General features: G+C 39.7%; 1 protein-coding gene across 1 annotated transcript in view; it reads left to right on the forward strand.

Annotated features, from left to right (window-relative positions):
* The window catches only part of LOC128739903 (protein eva-1 homolog C), a 200,749-nt gene that overhangs the window by 146,160 nt on the left and 30,596 nt on the right, over positions 1-23,993 (forward strand). Inside the window, exons 4-5 of the mRNA XM_053835405.1 lie at positions 15,617-15,755; positions 22,424-22,573. Coding sequence (XP_053691380.1) covers positions 15,617-15,755; positions 22,424-22,573 — 289 coding nt within the window. The remainder of the gene's footprint in view (positions 1-15,616; positions 15,756-22,423; positions 22,574-23,993) is intronic.

Genomic DNA, 23,993 nt, shown 5'->3' on the forward strand with positions numbered 1-23,993 from the left:
CGATGACGACGACTACCGGCCGATAAGTTTAATCTAGCTGATTTCCCTAACATATATAACGATATAACTGTATCAGTAAACATCAATAACAGCGAAACCTTACTGATACTTAGTGATATTATTGCTTACTGATAACTATCAGTAGTTAATCATAGTTTTCCCATCCCTATTGGCAATTAAAGCGAAAACATTAACGGCGCGAGATACCGTTTGGCATCCTTTGATCATAGAACTTGCTTAAAAACTCTGACTACTTTATTAGGGAGCTGTATAAAAGCTATCAAGCTTTTGATATTTGATAATCATATGATAGAAATAACGCGCGATGTTCCTAGGTAACCGATTTTACGATTAAAATGCACGTTTATAAGAATTCAATAAAACTTCCGGTTTGTAAACGCACCATTGTTAAGTGTGCTCAAATGAATTCAAAATGGCGATTTAAAACAACCGCTGTCGGAAAAATGCAACGAGCGAGACACGAAAGCAAACGATGCTAAGTTACCATACGAAAAGATTCTCAGTATGTAAGCACCCCCCGAGCAGGAGCGAAGAGCAAAATAATATAAAAACAATATCAAGCTGTGTTAAAATGCTATATTAAGTCATTGAATAGATATGGAGATACTTTGATAACACATTTTGTTATTGAGTAGATATTTAAAACAGTGGTTGTAAGATGAGTTCAATGACTGATTTTGTTATCATATCAAATTATGACTTTAAAATGACATTCGATATATTTCATAAAATTTTATTTTATTGATTAAAGAGATTTTAGATTATAAATATTTTATAAAAGAATTTTTTATTATCTCATATGCAACTGGATTTGTAATTCAATACCTTAAGGGGACATAAACGACTAAATTTTTTTTAAAAGTCATAATTTTTTTATTTCAGACTTTGATTCTGCAGTCTTTTCCGCTTATTTTGATACTAATTTTGTAATGATCGGCCCACGGGAAGTGGCCGAAAAACGATCGAACACATAAGCATTCCAGTGCGATGTGGAACAACCTCGTCGGAATAAAATGTTGCTCCTGTAAAACCATGATTTTCAAACTTTATGTACCTTTTTCTCACAAACTACTCAACGTATCGGAACAAACTTTTTTTTTTGTTTTGTTGGTAGAAGCTTGGCAAAGACTTTCATAACTTTTAGGCTTTGTAAATGAAACACAGCCAGAGAAAAAGAAAAAAGAAGACAAATTTAAACGAAGACAAAGTTTGAATATCGTGGTTTTACAGGAGCGGCGTTTTATTCCGGCGAGGTTGTTCCACATCGCACTGGAATTCCAATGTGTTCGGTCGTTTTTCGGCCACTTCCTGTGGTCGGATCATTACGGAATTAGTATCAAAATAAGCGGAAAAGACTGCAGAATCAAAATCTGAAATAAAAAATTTACGATTTTTTCAAAAGATTTAGTCATTTATGTCCCCTTAATAATACTAAAACATGTTATTCCAAGCTCTGAATATAGTCATGTTATTGCTTTGTTGTTCAAATAACACAAGTAATTACTCTTTTGACCATAAAGGAGCAAAATTTTGATGTCATTTTTTGTTATTTTACCAACTATGTCAGCCAAAACAAGACCAAATTTTGATTGAGTTATTCGATTTCCATAACACATTTTGATATTATTTTGCTCTTCGCTTCTGCTCGGGCGGTTGTATGAGACTAACCTTTCGATCGAATTGACCTTGCAATACTATTGCGGAAACTGTCTCGACTTGGTACCTCCCAACAGATGGTTGAATGGCTGAACTCATACCTCAGTGGTAGGGTGCTTCGTGTGAAACTGGGTAGTAGTGTTTCATCGATGTTTATCAATAAGTCTGGAGTCCCTCAAGGAAGTAACATGGGACCTCTACTTTTCTTGCTATTCTTTAACGATATTGCGTTGCTGCTGGGAGTTGGCTGCAAGTGAGTGTACGCCGATGACCTGAAATTGTTTGCTTCGATGTGAAATGTAGACGACTGCCGCCGCTTGCAAGGTTTGCTTGATTTATGCACTTACTGTTGTAAACGGAACTGGCTCATTGTAAGCATAGCCAAATGTGAAGTGATGAGTTTTAACTGCATCAAAACCCCGATCACCTTTAGTTACACTATCGATGGTATTGAGTTACGCAGAGTGGACCGAGTTAGTGACCTCGGCGTCTTGCTGGACACCAAACTGACGTTTAATCTACATCGTGAGTTGATCATCTATCTACAAAGCATCTCGACAGCTTGGTTTGATCTTTAAAATTGATCGGAACTTTAAGGATCCACACTGTCTTAAATCATTGTTCTGCGCCCTAGTACGTCCACTACTGGAGAATTGTAGTCTTGTTTGGTCTCCTAAGCAGCTAACATGCAATCTACGGATTGAACGTGTGCAACGGAGATTTATCCGACTAGCATTGCGACACTTGCCCTGGGAACATCCTGATAGCTTACCAGCTTACGTAGATAGGTGCCGTTTACTCGACTTGGACACCCTTAAACACCGACGCAAGATGCAACAAGCAATATTCGTGGCAAAAACTATCTATGGCGAAATCGACTCTCCAAACTTGCTTTCTATGGATTATTTTCGCACATCACAACGACCGTTGCGAGCAATTGGACTAGTTCAAACGCAGTTTCATCGGACTGCGTTCGAATATAGCGAACCGATAACTGAATGTATCAGGACCTTTTCTAATGTAGAGGAATAGATATCTTGATAAGGGGCTGACTCAGCCCTGCGATATCTGGAATGCTGCTCCTAATCAGGTGATAAATTTCATATGAAATGCATCACCTGATTGGGATAAATGCCGACAGTAGTTGAGGTGGCTCATCAAACTTTGATAGCTCACTGATACGACATGGCATAAATTAAAAGAGGACACACTACAATAGATCAAAATAATGGTCGCGGTGGTAAGTTCCCAACAAAAATATAGAGAAACTATTTGACTTTGGTGTACCGCCATCCGGGGTGAGATTGTGCCGCGGGGGTGAGATTGTGCCAAAAACCAAAAATGTTTATTTGTGAAAATTTATTATATCTATAGAAACTGGTGTCCTAAATTCAAAATAATGATGAACATAACATATTTATTCATAACTTAGAATGAAACACAGATAATATTAGCAAACTATTTAGCCTAAACAGGGTTTCAAAGTTCGCGATCAAAAATACGCGGAAAAAACGCTTGTCCCGCATAAACCAACCCAAACCAGAAATCGCATCAACTTGCTATCTTGAAGGTATATAAACTAATCATTTACAATGTATTGAAAGGTTATTATGCGTTGGATAAGTTTTGATTACGAAAATAATATTTTTCGAACCTTTGTACTTTTCGAGCTTCACGGGGGTGAGATTGTGCCAAGCCATAATGATCGATCCAATTTGTGGATTTCACATACACAACAAAAATACGTCAGTATACACCAGTACACTCACATTCTTTACTATTGAGCACAATATTTTGACAGACTATATTGCATCATCCATTTTGGAGCAAACAGCATCTTAGGTCTGCTAAATAATTTATACTAAATTTTACTTTTTCTCTGGAAATTTCAGATACTTTGAATAAACACTCTAATATAAGACGAATATAGTATACCGCGTATAAACTGCCAGTTTTAAGGAGAGGGGGAGGGGGGTGGGATAGGCCGCAAGTTCTGCGGTCGCGGGTTCTCGAACGAAGTAATGGTTACTTTTGTTAAATGATCAAATAGGTATGCCCCCTTAGGATACACCCCTTCATATATCTCCCCCTTGTTAACCCTAGAAATGCTACTCGTTATATAAAGGCTGTCAATTGACTGTGAACTCATTTTTAGTTATTTCAGAACTCTTCGGGTTATTTTCGTTCATACTTTTTGTATGATGCGTTGTTTTTGGCCGACCCTCTGCCCCTAATAGTCCACTCAGTTCGTGGACGGCCCCATATGAACTCCTTTATACTGATATTTATGTATATTGTTTATAAACATGCTAATGTCCACTGTTTAGGTTTTTAGCCTAACTTTATGTGCAGCCCTAGAAGGGGTGAGATTGTGCCAAAGTTCATGCACTTCCAGTAAAATTAAGTTTCATTGTAACTAAACCATCTCTACGGTAGTTGTTAATTGAACAATTTAGTATATATTGACAGTTTGAAATCAACTTAGTTCCTAAATTGTGTGTATACTGAGCTAAAGAACAAAAATATATGCTTTTTTGGCACAATCTCGCCCCGGATGACGGTACCGTCACACTTGTCTGCACAGAGATTACGTAGAGCTAATTTAGGATAAGATTTTATTCATGTAGACAATTTTAAGGTCAGATGAATTATATAAATAAATAAACCTGGATATTCGGAGATTTTCGTGTAAAGCCAGTAATTAAGAAAAGTAAGATCAAAAATATAACTTTTTTATAAATGAAATATAATGGTAATGGTACTACATGAGCCGCTCCGAATTATAGTGGTCTATTGACCATTTAGTTAATTTTACAGGAGACGCAATTGTCTAAAAAACTCTATAATAAATTCTATACAATTATTTTCTCGAAACCAAGTGTTCTAATGTGTAGTGTATAAAGTGATTCAACATGAGAATACATAAAAATCTCAACTTTTGTCAAAATATACGATTTATTCACACCAATGTACATAGATCACTATGATTTCATATATATTTTCACCGTTTTCCCCAAAACGTTCCGCAACATAGTGGTCTATATCCATGGGATTTGTAAATGGCTGTATCTTGCGCTGCTGACCGGCTAGCAAGTTGCGGTCTTCGGGAAGGGGTTATTCAAATGACTACCAGCTTTAGGGTGGTATGGAAAATAGCGCAGAATTGTCTCACTACGTGGCGCTAGTGTATATGTAATATTCAAAAACAGGCTGTATCTTGCGCTGCTGACTATCTAGAAAGCTGCGGTCTTCGGGAAGGTTATTCCAATGACTACCAGTTTTAAGATAATATCAAAATAGTACAAAATTGTCTCACTACTACACTACCCATTGATGCATAGTCGACGTAACGACCAGCACCTTGATTGTTGAGTAAACGCATTTTTATCGTGAAAAACGTTTAAAGCCATATAATCTTTGCTATAAACTTTTTGAATCGAATAATCTGTCAATTTAATAGAGTTTATTAATCAAAGCAGGACTGATGGGGTTTTATGATTCATTCCTCATTTATTGTGTTTAAAAAATGCGAACGCCAGTTTGTGCGAATAAACAGACTGTTTTTTGAACGATTATTCACATAACTTGGCGTAAAGCTACAAAAACAAATAGGTTACTATGCTGATTGATTATGCGGGGAATTACGTTAGCCATTAGCATTACGTGAAACCAATAGCAGAGTAGCTCAATTTTCCTAAATTTCTCGAATATTTTCGAAGAAACATATGTTGTTTGAGTATTGGGCATGTGAACAACATAGTTAAGAGTGCGTAGGACCGAAAAAGTACATTTTGGTAATTTTGGTTTTTACGTCAACTATGCATCCGTGGGCAGTACAAGGGTATGAGAAATAGTTAACTTCAACACTTAATTTTTTTCTCTAGCTACGTTAACTGCCTGTAAAAAAATCATCTACCATCTACTTATGGTACTTCTAAGGCCAGAAAAATCCCACCAACTCACTTATTCTATTGGTCTCAGTCACGCGAACACATTTCCAGTTACTTTCTAAACATTTTGCACGATTCATGGAAAATTGTATAATCAAAGAAAATTCGGTACCAACTTTTCAAAAGGGCAAACCTGCAAAATGTAAACAAACCGAGTAAGAGTTATTTTCTGCTGGACTAGCATAGGAAAAAAAACCCTCACTCGGTTTGTTTACACTTTGCAGATTGGCCCTTTTGAAAAGTTGGTGCCGAATTGTTGCATTTTTTCACTAATTCTTTTAAATCGAAACTTGCAACAACTTAATAGGCAATTATGTCACATAAATAAATAAATAAATAAATGGTAAATAGTAAAATATTAACTAATTTCTTAACTAGTTAATTAGCAACTGTAACCTAAACACCCTTTCCAAAGAAAGCAACTTGTTATAGTTATTACTAAGATACTAGCGCCACCCATTGAGTAGATTCTTAATTATTTTCCATACCATCTTGAAGGTAAGAGTAATTTTATAATTTGAGTCATAATAATCCTTTTGTTATAATTTTTTCACTGATGATTAATGATGATGATTTAAAAATAAATTCTCCACCCGGTTAATCGAGTCTAAAATCCGGATAATCTTGTATGACGTGGTAGGTGAGGTAGCCTCTCAGTTGGCCTCGAGATACGATGCTGATCTAACAAGCTAGTCGTCGTATATTCGAATCTCGACTGGGAGGCGCTGTTACAGTCAATAATCAATAGTCGCAGCAAATTGCCCTGCAATTGTCCTGTACTCTAACAGCTGGCTGCGAAGTTTGTCGTAGAAAAACAGAAGATCAAGTTTCGATAACGGAATGAAAATCAGGAAAATATTGAGATAGAGATGAGACGATAAAGTGAAGAAGAAAGATAGCTACACTGTTACACTTAGATTTGTGTAAGAATACATCTTATTAAAGTTTCCAAACGATTTTATATCTAAATTGTCTAAACGATTTATATCTAAAAAAAACTTTTTTCAACATATAGAGGGTAAACTTGAAGCGGAACAGTACATTTCACTACTGTGAGTAATTTCATATTCGTTTGAATGAAAAATTATCTCATACACTTTTGTTTGAATTGCAGTTCAAATTTACCCTGTACTATATTGAAAATAATGTTAAAATATAAAATAATATTGAATGAATTGAAAATGGGTCATTCCACGTCAAGTGACCAAGAAAAAGTTAAACTTGTAATGGACCTTCCTGGATTTTTACCGAATTCGGTCAGAATTCCAAAGGGGCTGATGCCCCTTTTTATAAGCAAAAGCCGTCCCAAGTACCAATGTTAGTTTTATTGCACTCTTATTGCGGGATTTAAGACCAAAATTGGTCTTATAAGCCATCATAAGAATGTTATAAAACCCAAATTGATACTTGGGCTGTTTTCGTCAAATCCATTCATTTTCTTTTGCTTATATCTCCGAAATCATTAAGTCTAGAAAGGCACTATTCTCACATTTTCAAAAAAAAATTGCCCAATGAATTTGAAAAAATAGTATTTTTTTTAGTATCAATGCTGCCAAATAGTTTTTGATTCGATTTAAAAACTAAATTTCTATTTTTCTCTCAATGAATATAATTTGATCTCAAAAATTCCAACTCCATCGTGTTTCCCAGATTTTTTATATAAAAATCAAAAAAAAATTGACAATGTTGCCAAATTCCAAAATTTAAACTAAAAAGCTGCCAACACTGCTCAGGAAAATGTTACTACTCACTGTATACATGCTTTGACAACAAGGCATAGAGACTCACTGCTTCATGAAAAAAATATTTTGCTCTTGGTTTTACATAAGAAATTAGAGGCCGCTTGCTTCAAAACGTTGTCTCTGGATCGGCGAGGAATACTTCGTGACGTTAAAAAAATGTAATGTAAAAAAAATCTGTGGAATACGATGGAGTCGGAACTTTTGAGATTAAAATGTATTCATTGAGAGAAAAATAGAACTTTAGTTTTCAAATCGAATTAAAAAATATTTGGCAGCACTGGTGCTAAAAAATACTACTTTTTTCGAATTCCTTGGGCAATTTTCTTTAAAAATGTGAAAATAGTATCTTTCTAGACTTAATATTTCCGGAGATATAAGCAAAAGAAAACTAACGGATTTGACGAAAACAAGGCTTTTGCTGATTAGTGGGGGGGGGGGTCTCCCATAGAGGGAGGGGGAGTTCACTCGGCACCAAAAAAAACAATAGTCGACTTACGCTTATTAACTACTCGCACTGAATGCCCAAATTATGGGAGTTTTAGCTCAATCTCTGTCACAAGTAAGTCCCATGCACATAGACCACTATAATGCGGAACAGAATGGTCATTCTGTTCCGGACCAAAAATTCATCATTAGAAAAAGCATGTTGGAAACCTACTATTTTGTAATTTTTAGTGTTTATATAGTACATCTATCGATAAAGTTGCGATTTATGCAAAAATCTCATTTTTGACAAAAATGGTCAATAGACCACTATAATTCGGAACGGCTCACATAATGAACCATAGTTTGAAAATTTATATCGAGAAATATTATGCACATGTGAAATTTACGGTGGGTTGAAAACCTCGTGACAAATTAAAATTTATTATACCTGAAATTAAAATTCAGACACAATGAAGTGTGCCAATATAGTCCCTAACTTGATAAGCATTTCCTTCTATCAATACTAATATGCAGAGATATAGCTCCCTGCATGCGTATTTATTCAGTATAAGTTTCTAAATGCAATTATTTTTATGAAGATAATGCCACTCAGGCTACATTATAAAATCTTCTTCTTTTTATACAATGAATTTCCCGGTAATCCGTTGCCGTTGGCTCAAAAATAACCATGCGCCTTCATCATTTGATATCGATGGAGACCCATTATACATCACGAGTATTTTGGAAATTTTAACAATATAAATTTAAACCAAATATTTATGATAATATTGGTGTGTTTCGATCATTGGAACAAGTATGTTGAATTGATTCAAAGGTAGAAAGCACAATCAAACACAGGGGATTAAATATTGCACATGCCTCGAGATACGGCACTAACTATCCTCGCAATTGTCATGTACCTACTCTTAGGCAGATTGTGAAGTTTGTCGTTTGAAAAAACAGAAGGTCAAGTTTCAAAACCGGAAGGAACAACCGCAATCACCGTCACCAAATCTGCAAACTATACGTCTAATGACCGGAAATAGACACTGTATCAACAGAGTCGATAAAACGCACCTTTCTATCTTCTTCCACGAACGGGCAACATCTGGCCTGTGGCCAAACTTAACCACTCAATTGAAATTGACTCTATGCCTAGGCGCACAAACGCGGGGTTGACATAGAACTATGAATGTAGGTAATAAATAGTTTATAAACAAAATGTGTGTTATGTGGAAGGTCCATCATAGGTAGACGGTTCATCCAACATTAAATTTTTCTTCACCGGCTTGAAGTAATGTCATGCTCATCAATCGGACGGTCACGTTGTCCAACAATGACCACTATGAAATTTATTAGTAGCTTATAATCACTATTCACGTAGAATCAATGAAACTAGTCTAGTAAAAATCGTCAGTCTAGTCAGTTTACTAGTCAGTAAAAATCAAACTTATCGTTCATCCATAGTTACATGCTAACGTGAAATGTGTTCCATAACCATCCGAAAGAAAAGAGTTTCATGTCTAGGGATTGATATTAACAGCGCTTTACTTCTATTGAAAAATATGCAAAAAAAAACTTTCATTCTGTGCGTGAAACATGTCTGATTTTTTCTCACCCTTCGTTGAAAAATCTCAAAAAGAACAAGGGAAACTCCGCTTCAAATGGCTGCTAAATTACAACGGATGTTCAAATTGTTTGTATGTATTCATAAATGTTGCTTTTATCAAGGACAAATTCAACATTAGTCAAAATACTAATGGTACAGAGCTCATCTAAATTTGTATCACATAACATAAAACATTGCAATAATGGCAGCCCGACTGCACAACCCAAATACAGCGACCCTCCCAATCGCAAAATTTAATCAATTTAATTTTATCCTTTGGGTAAACACAACCGAGGTTTATTCAAGCACCCTCGCAAATAACGTGGTTGGTTGGTGGAATCGCGCGGTACACTGTGGAAGAACGTTCAGCAGCCGAGTCTGCTTTACACCGCGCCGCGGCCAAACGCAAGCATCGTTTTCCCATTAGTAAATGAACCAAATCTGCTCGGTTAAAGTGTTTTCAGTATCGTACACATTTTCAACTGCCACTGCCAGGCTGCAAACCGTGGAAAGGTTGGTAGGAAAACAAAAACCGCTGGTCAGCGATAATGCTTGGTCGTGATGAACAAGATTTAATCATAGATATTTGCATAATATTTTTTTAAGCTGTGAATTTAACCGCAGCTGTACCCTTCTATAACGGATCAGCTTACTGTTTTTGCTTTGCACGATAAAAGGATTAATTCCAATTAAAAAGACTCCACAACAGGGCATGGATCTGGAGTAATGGTTGATTCGATCACCCGCTTCGAATTAATCCATACTTTAAGCCGTTTTCCTTGTGATGGCATGAATAAATTTCCTATACTATCACCAGGACTGATATGAAAACTTTCCCTATAAGTCGACTTGAGATTAAATAGATTGAATGTGCTCTAACAATCATATACCTCCCCATCTATAGAAGGTCTTCCAACATTTTATGACCGATCCCACATTGCAAGCATCAACTAACTTTCTCATGTAAAGAATATTAATATAGGTTCACCCTCTACTGAACCCGCAAAAACTTGTGTCGTCCATTCTAAAGCAAGCCCAAAGCCACATTTTTTGCACAAACTACACGACAGAGCACTGGCACTGAAAGGGCTCTTGGCTTCCAGATTGTGTGCCAAACTTAGCCTAGAGAAAAGTTAATTGAAATACAAATATTTTCTTCGTACATAGTAGTCCATCCACACTTAGCATAAGCAAATTCTCTTTCACCAACCAACCACCAGCACAGGAGACGTCAATTCGCTAGAGCAGGGCCCCTTTAAATGGTGAGCTTTCGACGTTTTAAACGGACTTAGCACACATGGCGCTTTCCTATACAAACTAGTGGCCACAAAGTGTCGGGGAGGCAACTTCGTTTAAAATTAGATCGCCAATGGGAACTGTTTGCCATTTAACATCAAGCAAGAGCTGCAATTTACTTTTAAGTAAATTTTTAAATAAGGGTTAACCAAGCACTTTCACTCCTACCAACGATTCAGTTTTGAAAATTAAACAAAACATTATGTGGCTGCTCGCTAAATCTTTCTTTTCAGCAACAATTTTTGTTGATAGTTAAAAATCTATTGTTGATAGCCTAATCTACTTTAAAATTTGTGCGAAAAAAATACATGAGGTTTGTTTTGAGTAATCGCCTTGTAATTATTGCTCTATCGGAGGCTTTTGCACCAACATTTTGGGTTTTCTGGAAAACAAAAAACCTACGAAGAATTACGAGTGAATCTTCTCGCCAAGCTTGGTTTTTGTCAAAATGGTTATAACGAATTTTAACTCTGTTACAGCAATAAAAAAGTCATCGATTTTGGTTCGAAGTCCACGCACGTTCTGGTAGTAAATCTGCAGCATATTGAAACAGAGGCATAAAGTTGGACACGGGGACTGCATCCTCGAAAGAATAGTTTTAGGAGTTATCGTACTGGTCTGGTGTTAGGTTATAGGAACCTTATAACATACACCCATATGCAAGACTTATAAACGTTACACGGGAAGTCGTTCGTTGCTCTTTAGGCTTTCACCTGCATAACAATGTTCTGCCACAAACTCGGTCCATGGTTGTCCGTCTTCAATTTCTCGAATGTCCCACACTTGCCAGGCCTAGTTCCACTTGGTCTAACCATCGAGCACACTGCGCCACTACGTCTGGCACCAATCTGATTCGACGCGAACACCATTTTTGCAGATTTGTTGTCCGACATTCTCGGCAACATATCCCGCATATTGTACCCTTCCAGCTTTAGCAAATTTCCGGATGCTGAGTTTGTCGAAGAGCTGCGCCAGCTCGTGGTTCTTCCTACTCCGCCATACACCGTTCTCACATACACCACCAGATCGTCCTAAGCACACGACTATCAAAAACGGCCAGCGGTTTCAAGTCCTCATCGGGCATTATCCACGTTTCATACCCGGTTTTATGAACGCTTATACATGGTACATTTGGTACGCTTACCAGACCTTAGGATCATGTAGACTCCGTAGTAAGCCCGACTTCCAGCAAGAATACGTCTCCATATTTCTCTGCTGCAGTTGTTATCCGACATCACCAACGACCCGAGGTATACAAATTTATCCACCATCTCGAACTCGTCAGCATCGACTACCACACTATTGCCTATGCGAGCTCGATTGCGCTCGGTTCCTCCTGCGAACAGGTACTTTTAGACGTATTCACCATTAATTCAACCTTCACTGCTCCACGTCCACGTCGCGACCAGCAGGGAACCGTGCGACAGTCCAAGCTGTATATCGCCAGATCGTTTAGCGTGGCTGCGCCAGCAGAGTGACCTCTGAGGCGATCGGTTTCCAGCTGCTGCTGGATGGTGTTGAAGGTCTGCAAAATATTGGAAGCATAAAAACAAAACTCATAGGTATAAATGAAGTACTAGCTGAGTGCCCGGCATTACACGGGGCCGCTTTGTCTCTCAATCACTAATACATCTGTTATTGTATTTATTAATTATCAACGACTACATAATGCAAAAACAAAAACCCTTTTTCTTCATTTGAATGTCTTTACACCCTTTATCAGATTTTCCCCCTGGTATTCCCCAACCACTTGTGAATTCTGTCTTCGGTAATCTCTATAAAACGAGATAAAGACTTTTTGGCTTTTCTTAGCCTCTCCCTTGTCAATGGCTATCTTATCTCCCTTTTCAGAAACCCCGTCTTGTCATTCAGCCACGTTGACGCGTCGTCAACGAAACAGATAAATTGCCTAGCTTTATTGAAGATCGTGCCCTGCGTGTTAAAACCCGCATGTTTCATAACACCCCAAGCAGCACACTGTTAGCACTTTTAGTTGCAGCAACTTATTAAAAACTGAAATTAGTCATAAATTAATTGCCACAACAAGTAACTGCAAGTAACTTTGTAACTGCAGTGCTAGTAGGGACTTTCTAGTGCGATGTTGAACAGGAGACAGGAAATACCACTGCCTTGTCGAAGTCCCCTGCGTATTTTAAACGGGCTGGATAACGTGCCCGAAATCCTCATGCAGCACTGTACACCATCCATCGTAACCCTAATCAGTCTTATCAACTTCCCAGGAAAGCCGTTTTCGTCCACAATTTTCCACAGCTCGATACGGTCGATAGTAACGTAGGTTATCTTGAAAACTATGAATAGGTGGTACGCAGGGACTTGGTATTCGTGACAGTTTTGGAGAATCTGTCGCAGCACATAGATTTGATCCATTGTCGATCGCCCGTCCACAAAACCGGCTTGATAACTTCTCACGAATCTACTTGCTAGCATAGACACTGAAAGATAATCTGAGAAAGCACTTTATGGCGGCGTTGAAAATGATGCTCGCTCAATAGTTCTCACATTCCAACTTATCGCCCTTCTTGTATATTGGGCATATTACTTCCTCCTTCTACTCCTCCGGTGGCTGCTCTGTTACCCAGATCCTGACTATCAGCCGTTGTAGACAGGTAACCAGCCTATCCGGGCCCATCTTGATAAGCTCCGTTGCGATGCCATGCTGCTTTGTTGTTCTTGTGCTGCTTGATGGCTTCGATCGCTTCACCTATCGCGAAGGGCGGCACATCACCATCATCCACCGTACTGAAGTAGTCATTCTCTCTGCTGTCTTGATATTCCGTCTCCGCGCTATTCAGGCGCTCATTGTAGTACTGCTTCCACCTTTCGATCACCTTACGTTCATCCGACAAGATCCCTCCGTCCTTATCTCAACATATTTCGGCTCGCGGCATAAAGCCTTTACGGCATAAGTTCAGTTTTTAATAGAATTTATGCGTTTCTTCAGAAGGATCCAGCTGTTCCATGTCCTTGTACTCCATTTCTTCCAGGCAGCGCTTCTTAACCCGGTTTCTGTCTATATCGTTCCACGTTTTGACGGATCCCCTGCTACAACATCGTCGCCTGCGCTGCACTCTTCTCGTCTAACATTCTCTGGCATTCCTCTTCGAACCAGTCGTTACGTCGACAGTTCTCAACGAACCCAATGGCACCTTCCGCTGTGCTGTTGATGGCTGCTTTAACGTTATGCTAGCAGCCCTCGAGAGGGGTGCTCTCCCACACTCGGCAGCGCAGCCTCAAGGCATTCCATCAATCAGAACGTGGTCGATTTGTGAGTGCATCTGATGTGGTGATCTCCAGGTGTACCGATATGAAAGGCTGTGCCGGAAGTAGGTACTTCATATGGCCATATTTTTGGAGGCAGCGAAGTCAATGAGTCGAGGGTCGTTTTCGTTCGTAAGTGGGTGTGCGCTGATCTTTCCAATAACCGAATGAATTCCTTCTCCAACCTAAGCAACCTAAGCGTTGAGCTCTCCGATGATGACTATGACGTCATATCTTGGGTAGTTGTCGTTCTAGTTATAAGTTTTATCACTGCAATACCAACTGTAAGTTTTAACACTGTGATACTAGTTGTAAGTTTTAGATTAAACTAATTTATTCTAAGTGGAAAATAGCAAAAACGAACTAATCTTCAAGCAAAATCAATTACGAGCATATCTCAGTCTGTTTCGATGTTCTTGTCGCGTCATACAAACAAGACTGGTACACAAAAGGTGCACATTATCGCTGCAGTTGAAGGTGTTGGTGAGACGCTACGAAACGTTGCGCACAGAATGTTCTGTTGGGATTTTCCATGGAGTCTTTTCGATTTAGGACTCAATTTATCAATTTTCGCAAAACGGAAATAAATTCTTAGTAATAATCTTTAGTTTAAGTTTTTTCTATATTGGTTTAAGTGCAGAAAAGAAAAAGTAAAAACTAACTGTTGGATACTTTTACACACAAAATATAAAACACCATGGATTTTATACCTATAACCTTTTCAAGTACACCATTAAGACCAACGCCAACTCGAATATTTTTGGCTGCTGTCGAAGTCTGGCGTGGTTTTTTTTGCTTGTAGCACAAGCAGACAATAAAAAGATTTTGATGTCAACTACCGGCGGCATTGAGCTATCAAGCTACCCGTCTTGGCTTGAGAGGTTGCCATAATGAATTCAATAAATTAAACCCTTCAAGACATAAATTTAACAAGATGAATATTAATTGAAACGCATCGTTGCGTGGTTGGTACTTGTAGGCATAAACGCTAAACAAGCTTGCGAGAAGAAAACCTTCAACAGGCGGCAGTTTAATGTGTTAACCACGACAGGAAGACGTTTATTTTGTAAGCAAGTCCTGCTGAGTTTCAGGACTTTGTTCTACTGTGATTTATGATGTCCTTTTTCCCTTCAAGCGCAGTTTGGAACGATTCTACTAGAATTTTCCAAATTATATCCCTTATGACAAGGGCTCTTTTAGCTAATGCAAGGATCTAATTAAAAATAAAAACAGTAAATTTGACCGTAACTTTTACTGACGAAGTACATTTGCTAGGGCAGTAAACTCTACGGTATAATTCTAATCTTTATGCCGATGGTCTGAGTGTCTCTTCCGCTAACGAAAAGCGGCTTATAAGTATTGCTATCTCGTAGCCTAATGCATTTCCATGATAGGCTAAATAATCAGATTAATTTGAGCTTATCTCATTGCTTCGTAATAAGAAAGGCTATATCCATACGGAAAAATCACATGGAAAATAAGGTACTCGTAAAAATTGTTACAAGTCGTATAGAATATAATCGCATGGAAACTAATCCTTGTTCGATTATTTTCTCAGCAACCCAATTGTATCTATGTACAGCTTAATATTTGCACTTTAATAGTAAATGTTTCTCCGTTTCTCTATCTTGTTTCAGTATTCGCTCCTGCAAACGGTGGTGGAAGCCTGCCAGAAAAAACGGCACTGTAAATTTTTGGCCTCACCAAAAACTTTCGGTGGTGATCCCTGTCCAGGCCATCGGAAGTTCGTAGAAGTAGCTTATAAGTGTAGACCATGTAAGTATCACAGATAACGGCTATGTGCCCAACATTCTGAATCGTTTCTGATACGGTCCGTTGCTCTTGAATCCATAGCCGGGAAGGAAAAGACCATAATGCTTGCGTTGTATGGTTGAATCTAGAAACGCTTTGTTTTTTCTTCGCTGCAAGCCGAGCTAAAAATGGAAACAAAAAAGTGACAGCATTGGCATTGAATTCCAGTGGTCTCTGCACTACACAGATACTTTTCCCCAATTTGGACTGCGATAATAATACTTAAAATTAAAAACAATTTTACATTGGCAATCACATAAAAATCTATATATATAAAAAAATCAATTATAAAATAGAAAGGTTTATTATTAATTGCAGAGTTTGGTTTTGAATTCAATTTTATAGTAGAATACCAGGTAGGTATGGTTTGAAACCATTGGTGTCCGAAATCGAGTTGCATCACAAGAAGAGAATCCACAAAATTCACTCATTCAACCGGTCATCGTCACTGAAAGTTTAGCGCATAAACCGAATCATATTATTTACCTTGTTTCATCCTTTTTTTCTTCACATCTCCCTCCAATTTCACTTCCATGGGATGTTTATTTATTTATTTATTTATTTATTCAACATCAACAGACTACAGTTGTCCTAATGATGGTTTCTTATACTATTAACAGTCACACAGTCAAAAAAATTACAAATATTTTCTTAAACGTCATTGATAGAGAAAAACACAGCGAAGTTTCGGCGGATAGTTTCACGTGGCAGATTAAAATCAAAAATAGCGGCAACTCTATCGAAGATTCGCTGTACTCCGGTCATAGCACTGTTCTGTCCGTAGTTGGTGCGTTGAAATGGTATTCACATTCCTACTTGCAACATATCAGCAGCAAACAAAGCCGTCGCGACGTTCCTACGCACCCAAGTGTCTCCAAATGGATCAATCGGCGTCGTCTCTCGTAACTCGGCAATCGGAACGGATCTCGCCAAGGTAGATAACGCAGCGCAAAACGTAAGAAGCGGCGTTGAATCGACTCAATCCTGGCCATTCCGTTTTGATACGAATGCCAGAAAATGGAACCGTATTCGAGAGTCGAACGGATGTGCGAGCAGTATAATACCTTGAGACAATATACGTAGATACGAAGCTTTTAGCGATGCGGAAGACAAATCCTAGAGTTCTGGATGTTTTGTCCGCAATGTAGGAAATGTGTTGTCTAAACGATAACTGACTGTCCAAGATAACGCCGAGATCCTTCACCTGATTGACACGTTGGATTTCAGTACCATCGAGCTTGTAATTGAAAATCACTTACTTACTGACTTACTTAGGTGGCTTGCCGTCCTAAGACAAAGCCTGTTGAACAAAGTTTCTCCATGTAACTCGGTTGAGGGCTACCGCTCTCCAATTCCTCGGACACCGAGTACTCTCCGCCAGATCTCGCTCCACCTGGTCTAACCATCTTGCTCGCTACGCTCCTGGTCGTCTTGTTCCTACCGGATTTGAGGCGAACACCATCTTTGCCGGGTAGTTGTCCGGCATTCTCGCAACATGTCCTGCCCAGGGATGGTTCGATCACTTTGACTCAATTTTGATTCATTTGACAGTAGCGTCCTAACCGAGCAAAATTTGACAAATTGATGTATGGGACATTTGTAGATAATAACTAGATCTACAGTTTTGCTGAATAAAGTGTTGCTGTATCTTTTATAGTCATGGTGCTACAATGCTAGTACCTCATTAGTAACTAAATGAACGTTCATTTAGTTACTAAAGAGGTACTAGCATTGTAGCGCCGTAACTAAAAAAGTTGCAGCAACACTTTATTTAGCAAAATTGTAGATCTAGTTATTATCTATAAATGTCCCATACATCAATTTGTCAAATTTTGCTCGGTTAGGACGCTACTGTCAAATGAATCAAAATTGAGTCAAAGTGATCGAACCATCCCTGGTCCTGCCCATCGTATCCGTTCAGCTTTAGCCACTTTCTGGATACTGGGTTCGCCATAAAGCTGTGCGAGTTCATGGTTCATCCTCCGCCTCCATACTCCGTTCTCCTGTACACCGCCGAAGATCGTTCTTAGCACTCGTCGTTCGAAAACTCCGAGCACTCGCAGGTCATCCGCTCGGTTCATAACACCTTGTAGCGCTATGTTGAACAGCAGGCCTTGAACCTTGAACCTTGACGAAGCCCTCTGTGTGATTCGAATGAACTTGACAATCCACCCGAAATCTGAACACAACACTGTGTACCATCCATCGTAGATTTAATCAGTTTGATGAGCTTCCTGGGGAAGCTGTTCTCGTCCATGATTTTCCATAGCTCTTTCCGGTCGATGGTATCATATGCGGCTTTGAAGTCAACGAACAAATGATGCGTGAGAACTCTGTATTCACGGCCCCTTTGAAGGATTTTCCGCAGTGTAAATATTTGACCCGTTGTAGACTAACCTTCGACGAAGCTGATAAGTTCCCACAAATCTATTCGCAATTGATGATAGTCGGCGGAAAATGATTTGGGTCAGCATTTTATAGGCGGCATTGAGAACGGTAATCCAGCTTGTCGCCCTTTTTATAGATCGGGCAGATAACCCCATCTTTCCACTCCTCCGGTAGCTGTTCCGTATCCCGAATTCTAACAATTAGTCGGTGTAGAAAAACGGCGAGCTTTTCTGGTCCCATTTTAATAAGCTCCGCTCCGATGCCATCTTTTCCAGCTGACTTGTTGTTCTTCAGCTGCATGATAGCCTCCTTAACTTCGCCTATCGTTGGGGCTGGCACCTCTTCCCCGTTTGTTGCACCGTCGAAATCGCTTTCCTCGCCGCCATGGTTCTCCGCCTGGGCGCCATTCAGGTGTTCGTCGAAGCGCAGCTTCCAGGTATCGGTCACCTCACGAGCGTCTGTCAGAATACTGCCAGTCTTATCCCGACACATTGCGGCTCGCGGCACAAAGCCTTTCCGGGATCCGTTCAGTTTCTGGTAGAACTTTCACGTTTTCTGAGAACGACGCAGCCGCTCCAACTCTGCATATTCCTGCTCTTCCAGGTAGCGCTTTTTCTCCCGAAAGATTTGGTTTCGCTGCATCTTCTTCTGCTTGTGTCTTTCCACGTTCTGACGTGTGGCACTGCGCATCTTGGCCGCCCGCGCAGCGTTCTCCTCATCCATCACCCTCCTACATTTATCGTCAAACCAATCGTTCCGCTGATTCCGGGCCACATGCCCGATGGAGCTCTCCGCTACACTGCTGATGGCTGTTTTGATAGTGTTCCAACAGTTCTCGAGTTGGGCTTCGTTCAGCTCGTCCTCTTCCGGCAGCGCAGCTTCGAATGAATGCGCGTAGTTTGCGGCGACGTCTGGCTGCTTCAGCAGCGCGAGATCTAACCGAGGCTGGCGTCGGTACCGGATGTTGTTCACAATGGAGAGTCTTGGGCGCATCTTAACCATCACTAGGTAGTGGTCCGAGTCAACGTTAGCGCTTCGATAGGATCTGACGTCGATAGTCTCTGGGAAGTGCCGACTGTCGATCAAAACGTGGTCGTTCTGCGATTCTGTCTGATTTGGTGACCTCCAGGTGTACTTGTGATGGATTCTGTGCTGGAAAAAGGTACTAGGTACGGCCATATTCTTGGAGGCGGCAAAGTCGATAAGTCTTAGGCCCATTTCATTGGTCCGCTGGTGTGCACTAAACCTTCCAATCACCGGTTTGTATTCCTCCTCCTGGCCGACCTGAGCATTGAAATCCCCGATGACGATCTTGATATCATGTTTTGGGCAGCGGTCGTATTCACTCTCCAACTGCGCGTAGAATTCATCCTTGTCGTCATCGGTACTTCTGAGGTGAGGGCTGTGCACGTTGATGATGCTTATATTGAAGAATCGGCCCTTGATTCTCAACCTGCACATTCGAGGATTGATTGGCCACCACCCAATCACCCGTTTCCGCATCTCGCCCATCACTATGAAAGCTGTACCCAGCTCGTGTGTGTTACCGCAGCTCTGGTAGATGGTATGTCCATCTCTGAACGTACGTACCGTTGAGCTCTTCCAGCACACCTCCTGCAGCGCTACGACGTCGAACTTGCGGCTCTTCAATACGTCGGAGAGCACTCGAGTGCTCCCTTGGAAGTTGAGAGATCGGCAGTTCCACGTCCCGAGTTTCCAAGCCATAGTCCTTTTTCGTCGCGTGGGTCTGTTCCGATTGTTCCAGTAAGAATTTATTTGTTCTTCGTTCCGTGCTTTAGTATGTTTCGTGGTGACGGCTTGCAAAGCCTGCTACACCAACCCCTGTTTCGCCTGAGGGCCAACGAAGCTCGAAAGAGCCGTCCTTTCCTGTCAGCATACGACCTTGGCTTCCACCGGGGTTGGTTACCCGATCTCCACCAAAGTTGCTCGTATCCCGGCTGGTACCACGAGGAGGTAGGAATAGGAGTTGCTGAATAAGAGGCTATGAACCACTGTAGGGTCTATTTTATGCCTGCACGTGCACAAGGCACCGACGGTACGCATTATTCAGCCGTTTACCAGCCTTGAAAATCACAAGTTGACGGATTCGGGCGAAAGATATAATGGAGCATTTTTCAAGATTCACGAGCATGCAATTCAAGTTACACCGATCCATAAAGGTGTCAAGCTCTCGTTGAAGACGGATTGCATCGACCTTGGAGTGAATGATACCTTGATACCTTGGAGTAGGATAAACGTGGGCCTTTAAGAACGTGGTTGGCATCATTGAAGTACAGCAGGAAGATTAACGGTCCCTTGTTTTCGAAGTACCGTAGGCCATAGTACCGGTGCGTCCGGAGGATTCAAATCCTTTGACACGTAATTGGGCTCCTTAGTCTTGTACCACTCCAGAACATCTTTCGTGTGATGAAATGAAGCCATGTCCAGTCAGGAAACCGTAGAACTATTGTGTGATCTCAGAAGTGGACGTAGATGTTTTCTTTAGATATACCATCCCGCTCTGCTTTTCAACGCTTTAGAGACATGGGACCAGTGTAGAACTGAAGCCCCAGAAGCAGTCGAAGACCTGCTTATACGTCTCGTCATCCATGATAAGGTTTGCTCCCAGGTGTTCATGAAACTGCATTGCCTTATCATGGGTGACGAGACGTAAAGGCAGACTTCCGACTGCTTCTGGGGCTTCAGTTCTACACGCATGATTTCCTCATCCCATTCATCCGACTCCATCTTCGCAACGATCGCTGTTTACATTGAGTATATTATGCTAGTGCAATATACACAATGTAAACAGTACACATTCACCCTTAAAAAAAGTACCGATTTCTTTTTTCCGCAGGTCGCCTTCCACTTGATCGATCCATCTTACTCGCTGCGCGCCCCACCATCTCGTTCCAGTCGAATCATCATTGAGAACTTTTAAAAAACCGGGCTGTCGTCCGACATCCTCTCGACGTGCCCAGCCCATCGTAGGCGACCGATTTTTGCGGTGTGAGCGATGGGTGGTTCCCTAAGCAGCTGATGCAATTCATGGTTCGTTCGCCTCCTCCACGTTCCGTCTTCCATCTGCGCTCCGCCATAGATGGTGCGCAACACCTCCCGTTCGAAAATACTAAGGGCGTGTTGGTCCTCCACAAGCATAGTCCATGCCTCATGCCCGGAAAGGACTACCGGTCTAATCAGCGTCTTATAGATTGTTAACTTCGTGCCGTGGCGAATTTTGTTCGATCGCGGTTGTCTGCGGTAACCAGTGAGCCCAGATACACGAACTCTTCTACCACCTCGATTTCATCACCGTCCAAATGAATCCGGGGAGGGAGGTCAGCATTAACTTCTCTAGTACCTCTTCCTTTCATGTATTTTGTTTTCGATACATTACACAATAGTCGGAAAATTGCGATTTTTGGCCAAAATTATTTTTTAGTTTCAAATTGATTCTAGATTATATTTGTTACAAAAGAAATGATTTAAACTTATAAGAACTCATATTTAGGGTGATTTGGAGAAAAATGATCAAATGTTTCCGATATAAATATTTGCTTGACAAAAAAAAATTATTTTCTCGCGGGGATATTCCCATTTCCTCATTGAAACTCTCTACAGGTACTAAATAAATTTAACTAAATAAAGTAACAAAAATAATCAAATTTGTTAAAAGAGTACTTGAAATTTGCCTAAATTGAGTACTTGACTTGCTAAAAATATGACAATTTTAAAACAATTTTTTTTCGGAAAACGTCAAATTATAGCATGTTACAACATCATCGCACTCTCCATTACGCCGTAGTACAGGGAACGTCAGGAAATTACTTACCAGTGTACTTTAATGTAAGGTTAATTATACATTTAAAATTTAAAAAGTGGCTTAGTGTGGCAGTGAAATATCTGAAAATTCTTGAGTTATCGCTACGATTTATCATAATTTACTGGATAAATTTTAAAACGTAAACATCAGGAATCACGAATGCCACATACCCGCAAATTGACGGACAGGCAACCGCGAACGCGTGAACAAATGGTACCGCCAACACACGGGTATTCATTTGCACGAAATTGGGTTATCAGTGTAATAATAGCTAGTATAGTATAAGCTTAAGAACCAAATTTCAACTGGCAAACAAAAAAAAGAATATAAGACTAGGATTAGAAATTAAATGCTGTTCAGTAACATATTTCCCTGCACTTTTACTACAGCTACTTCTGTTTTTTCTACTTTTTATTTACAGATGAATTTCGAAGTAAAATAGCGTGTGAAAACGATGTTATACAATTAATTTGCAATCCCTATTCAAGGATTGCTATCTATAGCGCTAGCTTTGGGAGAACAGAGTATGAAAGTTTGCAATGTTCTCAGCCGCAAGGAGTAAAGGAGGAAAGTAAGTATTCCTAGTAGTATACTCCAATTGTGTCATTTTTTATTCTTTATTTTATATTAAGTCGATATCAACAAACAATTGTCCCAACGAAGGTTGAATAAACTAACAACAATCACAGTCAAAAGATTAGGGTATTGTCGTTATCGTCGGGCCACTGTTATGGTTGGGCCATCGCGATTTTACAGTTTTGGTAACTCATGATATCTATGATACAACCATTGTTAAACTTCTTACTGTGACAGCTAACTTTTCACAATATTGTTAGTTTCAATCGTGTATTCAAAACACCCGTACTGAATTCAGTGACTAAATCTTACAAAAAAAAGTTTTCCAGGCGCAATGAACTTTTCTTCAAGAAATGAATCATGAAATGCAATTATCGAGATAAATTTTGAAAATGTAGGAAGTGTGTTTTGCTGCACACGAAGACAATAGAAAAATCCCCTCCAGTAAGGTGTTTAGGAAGGCGAAGGTGAAATACTAGAAAAGCGCTATTTGTACAGGTCGGACCACTTGAGTAGTCATGGTTGGGCCACCATAATTTTAAGCGCAGAAGCGCAATAATCGCTAGAGAATGGCAGTCACGTAAAATGTGATGAAATGAAGCAAAATTAATACGATAAAAATCTAGATTTTTATTGTTTTTTCATTGTAGTTGTACACTTCGGAAAAGGCGATTGTAGCAATAGGGTAACAAGGGGTAAGAAGGCCCGGCGGGGTAAGAGGGACCACAACGATTTCGCCAAGAAATCCTTAAATTTTCTACAAATGCCCCAGTATGTTTTGTTTATTAGACTATCTAAACACTTTCGAGAGAACCTGTGGCACTCGGCCGTATCCAACGTCAAAATTAGAATCAAAACAAACTTTTCGTTCGCAGTGTCTTAATGCGATATAATTTCAGCAGCAACAAAATTAAGGTTATTCAGCAAAAAAAGCTATGTATTTGACGTTTCTCTTACCACTTACTTTAATTGGGCAATTCTTGTTCTGTGTGTGGCGGAAAAGGTATATAAAATAGTACGGATTAAGAGATAAAAGCAAAATAATGTAAATTGTTACCTAGGGGTAAGACGGGCCATTTTTCACGGGGTAAAAGGGCCATACGTCATAGTGCTCATAATTGCCTAAAGTTCTTCTGTTTAGTGTCTTAATAGATTTTAAAAATATTGGATGAAAAAACCAACTTTTTTCCTGTTGAATTTGACTAACTTTTTTATTATTCTGACAGATACGCATTTCGTTTACGACATGCAGGCTTCATCAGTGTCTTTTTCGAAATAGAGTACACCTGTAATAAAAATTATTCCTTAATCTGAGATCATCCTGCCTAACACAGAGCCTCCCACGTCAAAAGAAGCCAACAAGTGCCATTCAAATAACAAAATCAAGGTAAATTTGGATCTAACGGAATCAAAAT

The sequence above is a fragment of the Sabethes cyaneus genome, chromosome 3, assembly GCF_943734655.1.
Source record: "Sabethes cyaneus chromosome 3, idSabCyanKW18_F2, whole genome shotgun sequence".
In the NCBI taxonomy this organism is placed as follows: domain Eukaryota; kingdom Metazoa; phylum Arthropoda; class Insecta; order Diptera; family Culicidae; genus Sabethes; species Sabethes cyaneus.